Consider the following 14,708-nt stretch of genomic DNA (forward strand, 5'->3'; position numbering starts at 1 on the left):
ATACATTACCTCCAGATTCTCATAACTAACAGCTGTAACAAACCAGATATTTTAATCAAGGCACTGTCACATATCAGACCAAACTAAACCCATGCACAGGGTTACAGCCATGTACAAAATTAACATCTAAGATCTACAGAACTGAATAAAGCAGAGAAGAGAGCCATGTAGAAGTTTAACTCAGGGACAAGTGCAAAAATGCCAAAATGTTATGATCACAATTCACAAGAAAAAAGGGAGCCAACTGGTTGGCAAGTTGAGTCTAATTGGCCAAGGTCTTGCTATGTGGGAATTATAGAGTCTTGAAACTCCTAAGTAATTAAAAAAAGGCACAAGAATTGAATGCATTCCTTTTTCTTACCACAGAGAACAGACTCCTGCGCATATGTGATTTCTAGCAAGCATAAATTTATCATGCTCTGAATTGGACTGATTATTTCAAATTGGTTGCTAATATAGCTATTCAAAGTTTGTGAGAAGAAGATTTGTAGCTCAGGTGCTCGTTGTTGTGGTTCTGTTCGCCGAGCTGGGAATTTGTGTTGCAGATGTTTCGTCTCCTGTCTAGGTGACATCCTCAGTGCTTGGGAGCCTCCTGTGAAGCGCTTCTGTGATCTTTCCTCCAGCATTTATAGTGGTTTGAATCTGTGCAACAGTAGTACCTTCGCCAACAGATTCAAACCACTATAAATACTGGAGGAAACATCACAGAAGCGCTTCACAGGAGGATCCCAAGCACTGAGGATGTCACCTAGACAGGAGACAAAACGTCTGCAACACAAACTCCCAGCTCGTCGAACAGAACCACAACAATATAGCTATTAGCACACTTTGGTTTGTGGTGGCACAGCTGAACAATCCTATCTCCAGATGAAGATCTGGAGTCCTTGAAAATCAAGCCAAATGGGTCTTGCACTTAATTTGAAATATCCAAAGACTTGTTATTTTCACGTCACATTAATGTCTGTGTTTTTTTCCCCCAGAAGCCTCAGGTGACACCTAAACATCTTTACAAACTTGACAATGCAATGTCCACAAAATACATACTTATTATTAATTACTGCGCCATTGAGTCAAAGTCATATAGCACAGAAGAGGCTCATTTGCCCATCAGGTTTGGGCCATCCTATTTCCATTAATCCCATTTATTAGCACTTAGCCAACAGCCTTGAATGTTGACATTTACAAAGTATGGCATTGAACACTTGGAAAGATTGAGGTTTCTCGCCTCTACTGCTCAGGCAGGCAGTGAACTCCAATTTCCCACTACCCTCAGAGTTGGAAATGTTTTCCTCAAATCCCATCTAAACCCTTACCTTCACCTTAAAATTATACCCCCATATTACTGACCCTTCAACTAAGGGGAACAGCTGCTTCCTATCCACCCTTTTCAGGCCCCTCAATTTTACGCACTTCTCTCAGTACATCTTCTCAACCCTCTCTGCACTAAACAAACCCTCTTCATTGCTGAATCAAAGGTTTGTACAACTCCAACATAACCCCCTTCTTTTTATAATATGTGCCACAACTGATAAAGGCAAGTGCCACATATGCATTCTTAACCATCCCATTAACCCACATTCAGGGATCTGTGGACAAGCACTTGGTGACACAGTAGATCAGTGGTTCGCACTGCTGCCTCACAGTGCCAGGGATCTGGGTTCAATCCCAGCCTCGGGCAACTGTCTGTGTGGCATTTGCACACTCTCCAATGTCTGCGTGGGTTTCCTCCAGTTTCCTCCCACAGTCCAAAGATGAGCAGGTTAGGTGAATTGGCCATGCTAAATTGCCCAGTGTTCAGGGATACGTAGGCTAGGTAAATTAGTCAGGGTAAATGTAGAGTAATAGGGTAGGGGAATGGGTCTGGTGGAATACTCTATGGAAGATCAGTTTGGACTTGTTGGCCGAATGGCCCATTTTCACACTGTAGGGATTCTATTCTCCTCCTCTGAACTTCTTCATGTCCTACCATTCATTGAGCACACCCTTGTCTTGTTACTTCTTCCAAAGTGCATCACTTCACATTTATCGGTAACAGATAGAATTTAACCCTGATATGTACATAGTCAGAGCTGTACAGCACAGAAGCAGACCCTTCGATCCAACTCGTCCATGCCAACCAGATATCCTAACCTAATCAAGTCCCACTTGCCAGCACTTGGCTCATATCCCTCGAAGCCCTTTCTATTCATTTACCCATCCAGATGACTTTAAATGCTGCAATTGTACTAGCCTCCACCACTTCCTCCGGCACCTCATTCCATACATGCACCGCCCTCTGTGAAAAAGCTGCCCCTTTAGGTCTCTTTTAAATCTTTCCCCTCTCACCCTAAATCTATGCCCTTTAGTTCTGGACTCCCCCACCCAAAGGAAAAGACGTTGCCTATTTATCTTATCCATGCCCCTCATGATTTTATAAACTTCTAGAAGGTCACCGCACTCCAGGGAAAAACAGCCCCAGCCTATTCAGCCTCTCCCTATAGTTCAGAGCCTCCAACCCTGGCTACATCCTTTTAAATCTTTTCTGAACCCTTTCAAGTTTCACAACATCTTTCCAATAGGAAGGAGACCAGAATTGTATGCAATGTTCCAAAACTGGCCTAACCAACATCCTGTGCAGCCACAACATGACCTCCCAACCCCTATACTGAATGCTCTGAACAATCAAGGAAAGCATTTAGTCACTACTGTAGACTTACAGCAATGTTGTCACATGTAAAAACTAGGCACTTATCTGTTCCTGCGACATGTGTTCTCCCACATAGGTTCCTCTAAGGTCAGTTGTGAATTTCATTGCTTGTTAATTTTTCCTAGATGCCTTCCGACTTCCAGAGATGCATAAACTCAAATAGCAAAGGCAGTAACTGCAGATTCACTGCTGTGTCAGTTAGCAGTGTAGATTTCTTTTGCTCTCTCCCTCACTAACCATGTGATTGCTGCTTTTTGTCGGTCTTCCTCCTTTTAAAAATTGCATTGCTTTTCCCCTAAAGTTCCAAAACAACAGCATATAAAACAGTAATCGCTGCTTCTGGAATTAAGAAGAAATCACCTCCAACACCTAAAATGCCTCAAAAAAAAAAAAAGCAGCTTTTACAGCCACAATTTTTTTTTCCCCCATTCTCCATCTTGGATTACCCACAATCCACGTCACTGACCAACCCGTTCATATTTTCCTGTAACTGAAGACCTTCTTCCTCATTATTAGTGACCCAAACTTATAAGTAACCGAAACTTATTTACCGCCTCTACCCTCCCAACTTAAGTATACTGTTTATTTATATCACAAACAGTAAAAGGGACCCAGCATTGATCCCTATAGTATGTCACTAAACACCGGCCTCCAGTCAGACAAACATTTTACCACCCTGTCTTCTATCACCAAGGTAATTTTGGATCTAACTTGCCAAGTTATCCTGGATCCCACGTGCTTTTACTTTCTCGATCAGAGTCCCATGTGGATCCTTGTCAAAGGCTTTGCTGAAATCCACAGAAATTACATCAGCTACATTACCCTCATCTACTAACCTGATCACCTCCTCAAAAAGAGTTCAATCAAATTTGTTCATCATGACCTCAGCATAGCTTGGTTAGACAGAGGATCCCTGATGAAATCTTGCTTCTCCTTCATAATTTTGTCCAACAGATTCACTGGTCTGTAATTCCCTGGTTTATTCCTCCCAACTTTCTTAAAAAGTAGAGCCACATTAGTTGTCTTTCAGTTCTCTGGTACCTTCAAACTCATTTACTGGATCTGCCACCAAGTCTAAATGCACAGTTTTGTCTCAAACGCAAGCTATGAAAATGTTTCTAAGAGTGGCAAGGTGTCTTTCAACATCCAGGATTGTGAGCCACAAGGGTGAATCCTATGTCCACACATGTATCAGTTGCTAAAAATAAACAAAAGCAATGTCCTATTACAACCTATTTCCTCAATGACCAGTTGATGCTGTGCAGCACTAATTGGCAAATGGTTGAGAGAATTACCATGGCAAATTGTATGTGGGTTTTCCATTTACATGGTAAAGAATTCCCTCACTTGTGTGAGGACGTAAGGAACTTGCATAGACAAGATGTTGTTCAGTATTGCTAACCTATTCATTAGTATGCTGAAGGAAGCCATCACCTTTTGCAGCACACTGCTTTATTATGGCGAGATAGATGTGCCGCTATTTTATGAATCCTTATTCACTGAATTATGAACTTAGCAACTCATGCAAATTCAATTTTAAGAGACACCAAGTTGATGTTCCAGTCACAGAAAGTCTGCTATAATTAGGTAGCTGCGCACAATTTGTGTCAGTTTCCCTCAAAAACACACTTTCTTGGAGTGAGCTTCAATATTCTGGACTCTTGTGTGCAGTGGTCATGTCCGTACATTTGAACCAAATCTCACCTGCTCCAGAGGTCAGAGATGTACAGCACGGAAAGACACCCCTTGGTCCAACTCGTCCATGCCGACCAGATATCCCAACTTAATCTAGTCCCACTTGCCAGCGCCCAGCCCATAACCCTCCAAACCTTTCCCATTCATATACTCATCCAGATGCCTTTCAAATCTTGCAATTGTACCGGCCTCCACCATTCCACTGACAGCTCATTCCATGCACGTACCACACTGCATGAAAAGGTTGCCCCTTACGTCTCTTTTATATCTTGCCCCTCTCACCCTAAATCTCTGCCCTCTTGCTCTGGACTCCCCCACCCCTAGGAAAAGACCTTGTCTATTTATCACACAACACCAGGTTATAGTCCAACAGGTTTAATTGGAAGCACACTAGCTTTCGGAGCGACGCTCCGAATGCTAGTGTGCTTCCAATTAAACCTGTTGGACTATAACCTGGTGTTGTGTGATTTTTAACTTTGTACATCCCAGTCCAACACCGGCATCTCCAAATCTTGTCTATTTATCTTATCCATGCCTGCCATGATTTTATTAACTTCTAGAAGGTCACCCCGCACCAAGGAAAACACTCCAGCCTATTCAACCTCTCCCTGTAGCTCAAATCCTCCAACCCTGGCAACATTCTCGTAATACCCAACTTGTTAGAAAACAGGCTTTTAAAACAAAATGCACGTCCTCAATACATTGATAATACATTTGAGATCTTTCAATCCACAGCTGTACTCTATGAAATCTTTAAACACCTTAATGCACTCCAATATGGAGTGGCTTATTGGTAACATTACAAGGCTAGGAATATAGAACCCCAAGCTAATGAGCTGTGGACATATGTCCAAATCCCACTATGGCAGGTGAAATTTGAACTCAGTTTATTTAAAACCTGGTCAAGGGCAACCTTGTAATCACTGTCAATTATCATAAAAGCCCATCTGATCACTAGCATCCTTGAGGGAAAGAAATCTGTCATCCTTACCTGTACGTGACTATATGCCTATATGTGACTCCAGACCCATAGAAATGTGGTGGACCTTTAATTGATTCCAGGCAATTATGCAAGAAATTGGCAGTAAAACCAATGATAACAGATATCTTTATCCCATGAATGATTTTTTTTTAAAAATTACCTTTTGTGACAGTCAAATACACTCACATTCCATGCTAGTTTAGAAATCAACTACAAGGCTAGTTTCACTGGTCAATATACATACAAGAATCATTTAGCACCATGAACTAGAAGACTGACTATTCAGAAATCCTGCAAATACGAATCTAGCTATTTGCTCACCTTGTGAAATTGACAGAGCTGCAGTGCAAAGCTCTCATGCAGGACAATGGTTATTCTGATCAGACCATTTCATGCAACATAAAATTTTACAAATGGACCAAAGGACACCACTTTCAGACCCAAAACCTCTAACCCAAATTACCCTGGAAAGATAAAATTACATAAAAATTTAAACAATAGACTAAGTCTATTTCACACTCTTATGTAGTGGCAATGCAAGTAGCATTTTCCAGCAGGATGCTGCCATCACCATAAAATTTAGTAACATAAAGTTCAGTATGCACAATACCTGGCACATAAAATGTACCTCCAACTGATCAAATCAAACATGTATCTTTTGTTGCTCATAATTAGCAGAGTATAGATCATTTGCAACTAGCTTATTGTTTTGCAAACACAAGTTAGATGCAATTCTAAAATTGTTCAAGTCCAGCCCAATCTTGCGTGCTAATATCTACACTAACAACCAATTTAAGAAAATAAGTAAAACTCATAACATAGTTCATTTAAACTTGAAAAGGATATAAAGTTGAAAATGTGTTGCTGGAAAAGCGCAGCAGGTCAGGCAGCATCCAGGGAACAGGAGAATCGACGTTTCGGGCATAAACCCTTCTTCAGGAAGGGCTTATGCCCGAAACGTCGATTCTCCTGTTCCCTGGATGCTGCCTGACCTGCTGCGCTTTTCCAGCAACACATTTTCAGCTCTGATCTCCAGCATCTGCAGACCTCACTTTCTCCTCAAGGATATAAAGTCACAAGCAGAGACCTTTTCACTGCAAACAAAACAGGAATATGCTCAGGTGTTGCAACTTTTTTTGATTATCTTGGAGCTTGAGGTGCCTTTCGTTCTAGTTGGTCGAAGCACCTCGATACATCAGAATTGACTGCCAAACAATCAGCACCCTTTATGCCTGTAGAACAAGCTGTTCTCATTTGAAATTTGGTATTCTTGCATTCATCTTGATGTTTGCAAAAACAAAGCGCTTTGGCAATACGCCTTGCATTTCATCTTTATTGAATTCTGCCCTACCAAGTAACTGTTAATATTGAATATAGTTCTTGAAATTGAATATTGTATGAGGCGTAACAAGCACTGTACAGAGGTTGCAAAAAAAAAACAACTTGGCCCAACTAATATACACTAGCTGGGCTCCTGTGGCACAGTGATAGAGTCCCCCACTCTGAATCAGGAGGCTTGCGTCCAAAGTCCCATCTGCTCTAGAAATTTGTCCTAACACCTCTGAAAAGGTTGATTAAAAAATAGCTACGTAGGCATATACACCATTCAAGTGAACCATTCTAGTCACATTTACCCATACATTTTCCCTCATTCAATATCTTGAATTTTAACAGTTTCTGCCTCAACCATCAAGCTTGAAAGCAAATTACACAGTCTCAAAGTTGTGGAAGTTTGTTCTAAATTCTTTTGCATGTCTTGCATTCAAATTGTGTATCTTTGACACTTCATCCTTTACTTCCTAACTAGTGGAAATAGTCTGCTTGCATCCAGCCTGCTCCATCTGGGTCATAATTTTAAGAATTTGTATTACAATGCTCCATAATCCACTTTGTTGGAATATGACATACATGAAGCAAACAGACCTAATAGATTATGCAGTACATCAGAATACAGTTTCAGAACCTAGCTATTATCACTAATATCACATGGTAGTACACAGTAGAATATGTAATGGTTTACTAATCTGGCCTGTTGAATGGGTACAAACAAATTAAAGACTTGACATGAAAAAATAAGCAGCTGGAGTTTCAGATGCAATCAATGACATTTTAAATTTAGATGTTTACATTACAAAAATCAGCTGTCAATGCATTTTTCATTAGGTGCTGTTAAAGAATTCTAGTGAGCTGTCCAATTTTCTCAAGTGATCTTTATTAGCATCCAATGAGAGAATTTTAAGGACAGCAAATCTTTTGTCACAATTTACAAACTGTAAAACATTTTGGATAAAATCTGCTCAAAAGGAAGGCATAATTTCTAATGCATTCAGAACTTGTTTTACTGCCAATGCTTTTTTAAGAAAAACAAATTTTCAATTATTCAAATTCAGCATTATGCAAAGAACTATCTTGAAGTTAACATATACACAACTAAATGAATGATAGTTGTATGTTTGTAACTTTCTGCTAATGAAGACTCCATTTCCTATAAGAACTAAGATGAATATGTAGAACCACCAAATAAATTTACTCAACACAGCCATTGTATTGCTCACCACTATCCAAAAATGGATTCAGTATTCCTAAATGACAATCTAAAATAGATCAAGGCATGGTGTACTTATTAAGAATAAGAATTTTGAACTGATCAGTGTCAGCAAGTCTGCAAAGTCATTTAAAAAAATCTACCAACAATGCAATCTGATTTTATGTGACCGATTAAACTATCCTCAACCATAATCAATAGTCACAAAGTGACATCAAAGCAAGTTCATCCTAAAATGTACCTATTCCCCCTATACAGTTTAGATGCAAATTCTCGAATCTGTAAAGCAATGCATACATTTCCATTTGGTATCAATAACACATTTTTACAGACATATTAAAATTATAGAACTCAAAGCAACGTGTAACTGATACCCATAACATCAGGCATTTGTGTAAAACAAAATCAGTCTATTCTCGTCAGCCTGACATTAGGCCACAAAAGCTCTAAATCATTTATGCACTAATTAATTTCATAATATTGCAGCAAACTTCAAGTAAACATTAACTACTGTACAGCATAGATCTTAATGGTAAGGAAGGAAAAGAAACATTTCAAGACAAAATGCCTTGAATGACCGGAGCACTTTTAAGAGAGTCTAGGCCTGCATGAAAGCTAAAGACATATAGGCCGGAACCAATGGCTATGCATTACTGCAGATTATTATTTTTCACACAAATACCTACAGGCCTGTGCAGCAATGAGGAGATAATTTTACCACTTACTTGCATTTAACACGTCAAGCAGCTCTGCACAGTTTTCGCACATCTTTCACTAATTTAACCATTTATCTGCCCTACGGTTTCTCGTTAAGTTCAATTGTTTGTTGTGCGACCGTTCGTTGTTTTGAGAAGGCGCTGAGGGAGGGGGAAGGGAGGGAAAGGGAGAAAAAAAAATCTGAATGCAAATTAACCGATCCGCACCACAACGACCAGCTCGAACCTCCGCGCCATTTTGATTTGGACAAGTCCGACGAGCAGCTTCGGATGTTTCCGCTGACAATCGGGTCCTTCCCCTGCGTCGCGCACCTCACGCAGCGTCCAAGATGGCCACCCCTCCCTGCCACAGGTGGTACACACGTTCGCATGTCATTGCCACGGCAACGTACCTTACCTCGCCAACGGCCGCAATGACTCGACCAACTTGATAAACAACGGAGAGAAGAGTGAGTGGTTGCGAGTGTCTTAAAAATAAATTATAACTGGATTAAACAGGACGTGGTGCTGATATCGGTGTTATTTCCCCATGTCGCTCGTTCGTTTATTAACCTGAAGTTTTCACCGGCGAAATAGTTACTTTCATTTTCAGATGGGCATCTTTACAGAATAGAGCAAAACATTACTCGTTTAGCTTATCAAACTCACGTCCTGTCTCTGATGGTGGATGTTCTTTAAAACTATAATTTACTACAGTCCGTCCAAAAGCTGAGCAACTCCGATTGAAATTAATGATTCATTTTCTGCAGAAATTTGATAGTTACCTTTTAAAGTGATCAATTTCGTGTTAAATTGGCTAGATTTATAAAACCAGCATAGTATCATTGGTTAAAGTGCAGGAGGGCTAGGCCCGCCAGACAGGCAGGAGGCTGGAAGAACACAGCAAAACAAGCAGCATCAGGAGGTGGAAAAGTGGACGTTTTGGGTGTTGACCTTCTTCAGGACTCTGCCCCATACTCGTTTGAAAATAACGATTCAGTCTGCCCTCCACCACCTTTAGGCAATGCATTCGAGATCCTAACCACTTACTGTATTCAACAAAAATCATATTACTCTTACTCATTCCTGATGAAGAGCTCATGCTTGAAACGTCAACTGTGCAGCACCTCGGATGCTAGCTGATCTGTGCTTTTCCAATGCCATACTTTTTGACTCTGATCTCCAGCATCTGCAGTGCTCACTTTCTCCTCTTCCTTTTACTTTTGCCAACCATAAGCAAGTTCTTGTTCCAAGTTCTTGCATCAATGAAAACAGTTTCTCCCTACAAGTTCTGTCCAGACCTAAAAATCACATAACACCAGGTTATAACCCAACAGGGTTTTTTTATTTGGAAGCACTAGCTTTCAGATCACTGCTCCTTCATCAGGTGGTTGTGGATTATAAGGTCATAAGACACAGAATTTCTAGCAAACAATTTCTGTCCAAACTCTTCATGGTTTTGATAATGTCTATCAAATTTCTTCTCAACCTCAAGTTCAAGGAGAACAGTGCCAGATTATCCAATCCAAACAATGTTACTGAAATTCTTCATCATTGAAACCATTCTTGTGAGTTTTTTTCCTGCACCATCACAGATGCCTTCACATCCTTCAGTGTGCAATGGTTTCGCAATGTTAAAATAACTCTCTCACAGGCACATTCAGGGTGGTCACCTATGAACTCACCCTTAGTGTGGATGAGAATCATCCTCATTTGTGAGGGACCACCAATGAATAAATTAAAATGTGATGCCCAGAACTGTATCTGGTCTTTTAGTAACAACACATTCAATTTAAAAAAGTGAACATTTAAAAGCAAAAGCTTTTCAGATCTTGGCCAAATTTTCCTTTGCAACATTCCATGGTACACAAAAAACCTGACATACACACTGACCTGTTTAATAGACAGACAGCAGACCATACAATAAGTATGCATCTATAAAGTGCAGAAATGGTATTACACCTACAGGTTTGGAGCTATAGTGTCAATGTGTCCCACATTTCTTGCAAATGTTAATCCCAATCCCCTTGCTGATTAAAGCAATATGGACCATATATAACCAGAACCTTCACTGATGAAAACGGCCTTTATATGTTAATGAAGCAATCATGAAATTGTTACAACATGTAGGAACTTAGATTTGGGAGTTTGTTTTTGGCAACAGTCTATGACATAGGTATGATTATTATTTTTAAGAAATTTAATTTTCAGTGCAGTAGGTAACAGCAGTAAAAGTGGACAAGGGGTAAGCAGCAGCTGACATCACAGTATTGCACACTATAGAGTTCTGAGGGACCTGTGAATTATGCCAATTTAAGAGAAGGAGCAGGGTATGGTACTGACATTTGTAAGTGCAAGCTGACTTAAGGGGAATAAGTTACTCAAATTTGTAAATTTATCAGCATTACAAAAGACTATTAAAGAAGAAGAGTTGCAATCTGTAATCATTTGCTGCACTCAGTGTGATATTAAAGAGTTAATTTGCTCTGCTGACCTGCAGGAAAGTGGATGTCCCGAGGCTAGGGTGGGATGCCTCTGACTTACAGGTAAATTGTAAGGAATTTACATTCCCATCCCATGCCATTCAGAGTCATGTATATGGCCATTTCCTAGCTATTCAGAAGTGAATATACATTGTCATCCCTTGCTATTCAGAGCCATTTACATTGTCATCATCTCCTATTCAGAAATCAATAAGAACATTACAATTAGAATCCTGACAACTCCCTGCAGTTAAGAAATGATTCACAACAGTTTTGACCATTAAGGGATGATTTACATTACATTGTTTCTGGAGATGATGTGGTCACTGCAGTATGTCTTGAGTAGCATGTGACTGTGGGGGAGTGGCTGGGGATTGTCTTGTGGGCATTACTGAGATGTAAAGATTTTGTATAAAGGAAGGACAGTTCCTTTATTCAGAGAGACTTCTCGACACACTTCGCAAACATGACAAAGAGTGTTAAGAGTTTCTCCAAAGTCTGTACTGTATTTGCTTAATAAAATATGGTTGTTGTTCACCGAAATTGGTGTATTGCAGTTGCATCAAATGCATAAGGATCTCAGAAAAAAGAACTTAACAGCAAATGAGTTCAGACTTAACTTTAGAGATTGGAGTATAAGAAGGAACTGCTACAGAAGTGGATACCATATTCCAGTTGAAGCTGAACCAGATTTTTTTTTGCAGTTCTATCATAACTCCTGTTGCTTTCATACTCTATGCCTATGTTTATAAAACTTGATTAACTGCTCTCCTGACCTTCCCTGCCACTTTCGACAATTAGAACAGTTACCCTCATCACCCTCTGCTCATGTATCCAATTTTGGAAATGTACACTTTATATAAACTGTCCTCATTCCTCTGTGCAAATTACATCACATTACTCTGCATTACATTTAAAATGCTACTTCTTTGCTTTCCCATCAACCTACCTATGATGTTATGAAGCTTAACATGATCCTCTTCACAATCCACAAAACTTCCAAACATTGTGCTATCTGCAAATTTTGAAATTTTCCCCTCTATAACCAAGTTCAGGTCATTAAAATATATCAAGAAAAGCATGTACCTGCTTACAGTGATGATATTCCATAGAGATTATTTGTTTTGGGAGTTAAGTTTAAATTCACAATAAACAGCGAACTCAGTAGTTATGAAACCTGTTTACTTCATCAAATCAAATAATAAATTATAAATAAATCAGGTTAAGAATATCACAAAACAGGCTATGGAGCCGAGCAGAGTAGAGCTTAAGCAGATTCTCTGGTTTTAATTTATCTGTGTGCTGGCTATGTTAGAAGCTAGATGCAGTTTGAAGCTGTAACGTTGCTGAAACACAGCATGTGTGATGCTGTTAAGAGCCTTCAGGCACTTAGTGCCCAGGAGAGTCCCAGAGGGTAGACAAAGTTAGGACACAAAGAAGATAAATTTGACAAAGTCTAGTATTCTCAGTAACAAAACAGAAATTGCTGGGAAAGTTCAGCAGGTCTGGCAGCATCTGTGAAGAGAAATCCGAGTTAACATTTCGGGTCTGGTGACCCTTCCTCAGAACCGATGAGAGCTAGGAAGATGTCGGTTTATGTGCATAAGATAGGGTGGGGGTGGGGGTAAGTAATAAATGATAGGTAGGGATCGAGCCCAAAGAGAGAAAAGAACAGTTGGACAGACAAAGGAGTGGATAACAATCTGGCTGGGAGAGTGAATATAGTTAATGGAAACTGTTAAAGGCCAATAATAGACAGTGTGTAATGGCTGACTATGTGATAACAAGACCTGGTATGTGGAGTTGGGGGCTAGGACATGGGGGAGTTCAGGTCCTAAAATTATTGAATTTAATATTGAGTCTGGAAGGCTGAGGGTGCCCAAGTGGAAAATCAGGTGTTGTTCTTTCAGCTTGCGCTTCACTGGAGCAATTCTGAGGAAGGGTCACTGGACCCAAAATGCTAACTCTGATGTATCTTCAGAGATGCTGCCAGACCTGCTGAGCTTTTCCAGCAATTTCTGTTTTTGTTTATAGTATTCTCATTGCTTGGACCATAACAAAATCACTTTTTAAACAATTGTATAACACTTGCATCAAGATCTTGAAGTCATATAACTAAGACATTGTCCCCAGGTAATTGAGTATAATGTAACATACAGTAACAATAAAAAAAGTGATATTTTAACATACTCCATCTTTTTTGAGACAGAGACAGGTTTTGAAATGCTAGTATTTTCAATTTACAACACTGTAAAGATTTGGCAGTTTTTTGTTTTTATGTCAATAAAATAAATCCCACGCTTCAGTTTGTTTCAGCTTCCCAATCAGTTTGTATTTGGCAGACAAAATGAGTGCTTTGTTTGATAGAAAGTGACAACCCCACAAACAATGTATTTCGTTGAACCAGGGGTTCAACATACTTGCCACAAAAAAGTTGTTTTTAAAATTAATTCATCCACCCAAGAGCACCATGTATGCCAACATTTCTTCTCACCTCTACTAACAATTTTTCTACATATAGTTGTTTCTTAACTCCACTAGAAGTCCATTCCAGATGTTGATTACTGTTCATAATAATGCTAAATTTAATACTTTATCCTACTCTGAATTCAAGTTATAGCAGTAGTGTGAATGTTTTTCATTTTGTTCACTTTGTTGTATACCTATATAAAAGATCATTTTTGATACTTCACTTAAGGCTGAAAAGTTTGTGTCTCCATCCTACCCTCATAACTCAGATGGTTGGCACGACAGATACAGTCATAACTCCGTCACTCTACACAGATGCTGCCTGAGTATTTCAGCACTTTGTTTTTGTTTCACATTCCCAGCATTTTGCTTTTACTTGCACAAATCGGCTTTTCACTTCACTACCTCTGGTGCCTGAATGTCTTCCAAGTTTCTTGGTGACCAGAACTGGACACATAATAAAAGTGCTGTATTTACTGTGGAAAAGGATATGGAAGATAGCGACTGTAGGGAAATAGATGGTGACAGCTTGCAAAATGTCCAGATTACAGAGGAGGAAGAGCTGGATGTCTTGAAACAGCTAAAGGTGGATAAATCCCCAGGACCTGATCAGGTGTACCTGAGAACTCTGTGGGAAGCTAGACAAGTGATTGCTGGGCCTCTTGCTGAGATATTTGTATCATCGATAGTCACAGGTGAGGTGCCGGAAGACTGGAGGTTGGCTAACGTGGTGCCGCTGTTTAAGAAGGGCGGTAAAGACAAGCCAGGGAACTATAGACCGGTGAGCCTGACCTCAGTGGTGAACAAGTTGTTGGAGAGAGTCCTGAGGGACAGGATGTACATGTATTTGGAAAGGCAAGGACTGATTCGGGATAGTCAACATGGCTTTGTGCATGGGAAATCATGTCTCATAAACTTGTTTGAGTTTTTTGAAGAAGTAACAAAGAAGATTGATGTGGGCAGAGCAGTAGATGTGATTTATATGGACTTCAGTAAGGCGTACGACAAGGTTCCCCATGGGAGACTGATTAGCAAGGTTAGATCTCATGGAATACAGGGAGAACTAGCCATTTGGATACAGAACTGGCTCAAAGATAGAAGACAGAGGGTGATGGTGGAGGGTTGTTTTTCAGAATGGAGGCCTGTGACCACA

The 14,708-nt window shown here is 39.9% G+C and overlaps 1 protein-coding gene across 4 annotated transcripts in view; it reads right to left on the reverse strand.

Annotated features, from left to right (window-relative positions):
* The window catches only part of usp34 (ubiquitin specific peptidase 34), a 371,687-nt gene extending 362,545 nt beyond the window's left edge, over positions 1–9,142 (reverse strand). For all 4 annotated transcript variants that reach the window (XM_043696074.1, XM_043696076.1, XM_043696075.1 and 1 more), the window contains exon 1: positions 8,634–9,142. In XM_043696074.1, the coding sequence (XP_043552009.1) occupies positions 8,634–8,676 (43 nt within the window). In that variant the 5' untranslated portion in view covers positions 8,677–9,142. The remainder of the gene's footprint in view (positions 1–8,633) is intronic.
* Positions 9,143–14,708: the final 5,566 nt, after the last annotated feature.

The sequence above is a fragment of the Chiloscyllium plagiosum genome, chromosome 9 (assembly GCF_004010195.1).
Source record: "Chiloscyllium plagiosum isolate BGI_BamShark_2017 chromosome 9, ASM401019v2, whole genome shotgun sequence".
In the NCBI taxonomy this organism is placed as follows: Eukaryota; Metazoa; Chordata; class Chondrichthyes; order Orectolobiformes; family Hemiscylliidae; genus Chiloscyllium; species Chiloscyllium plagiosum.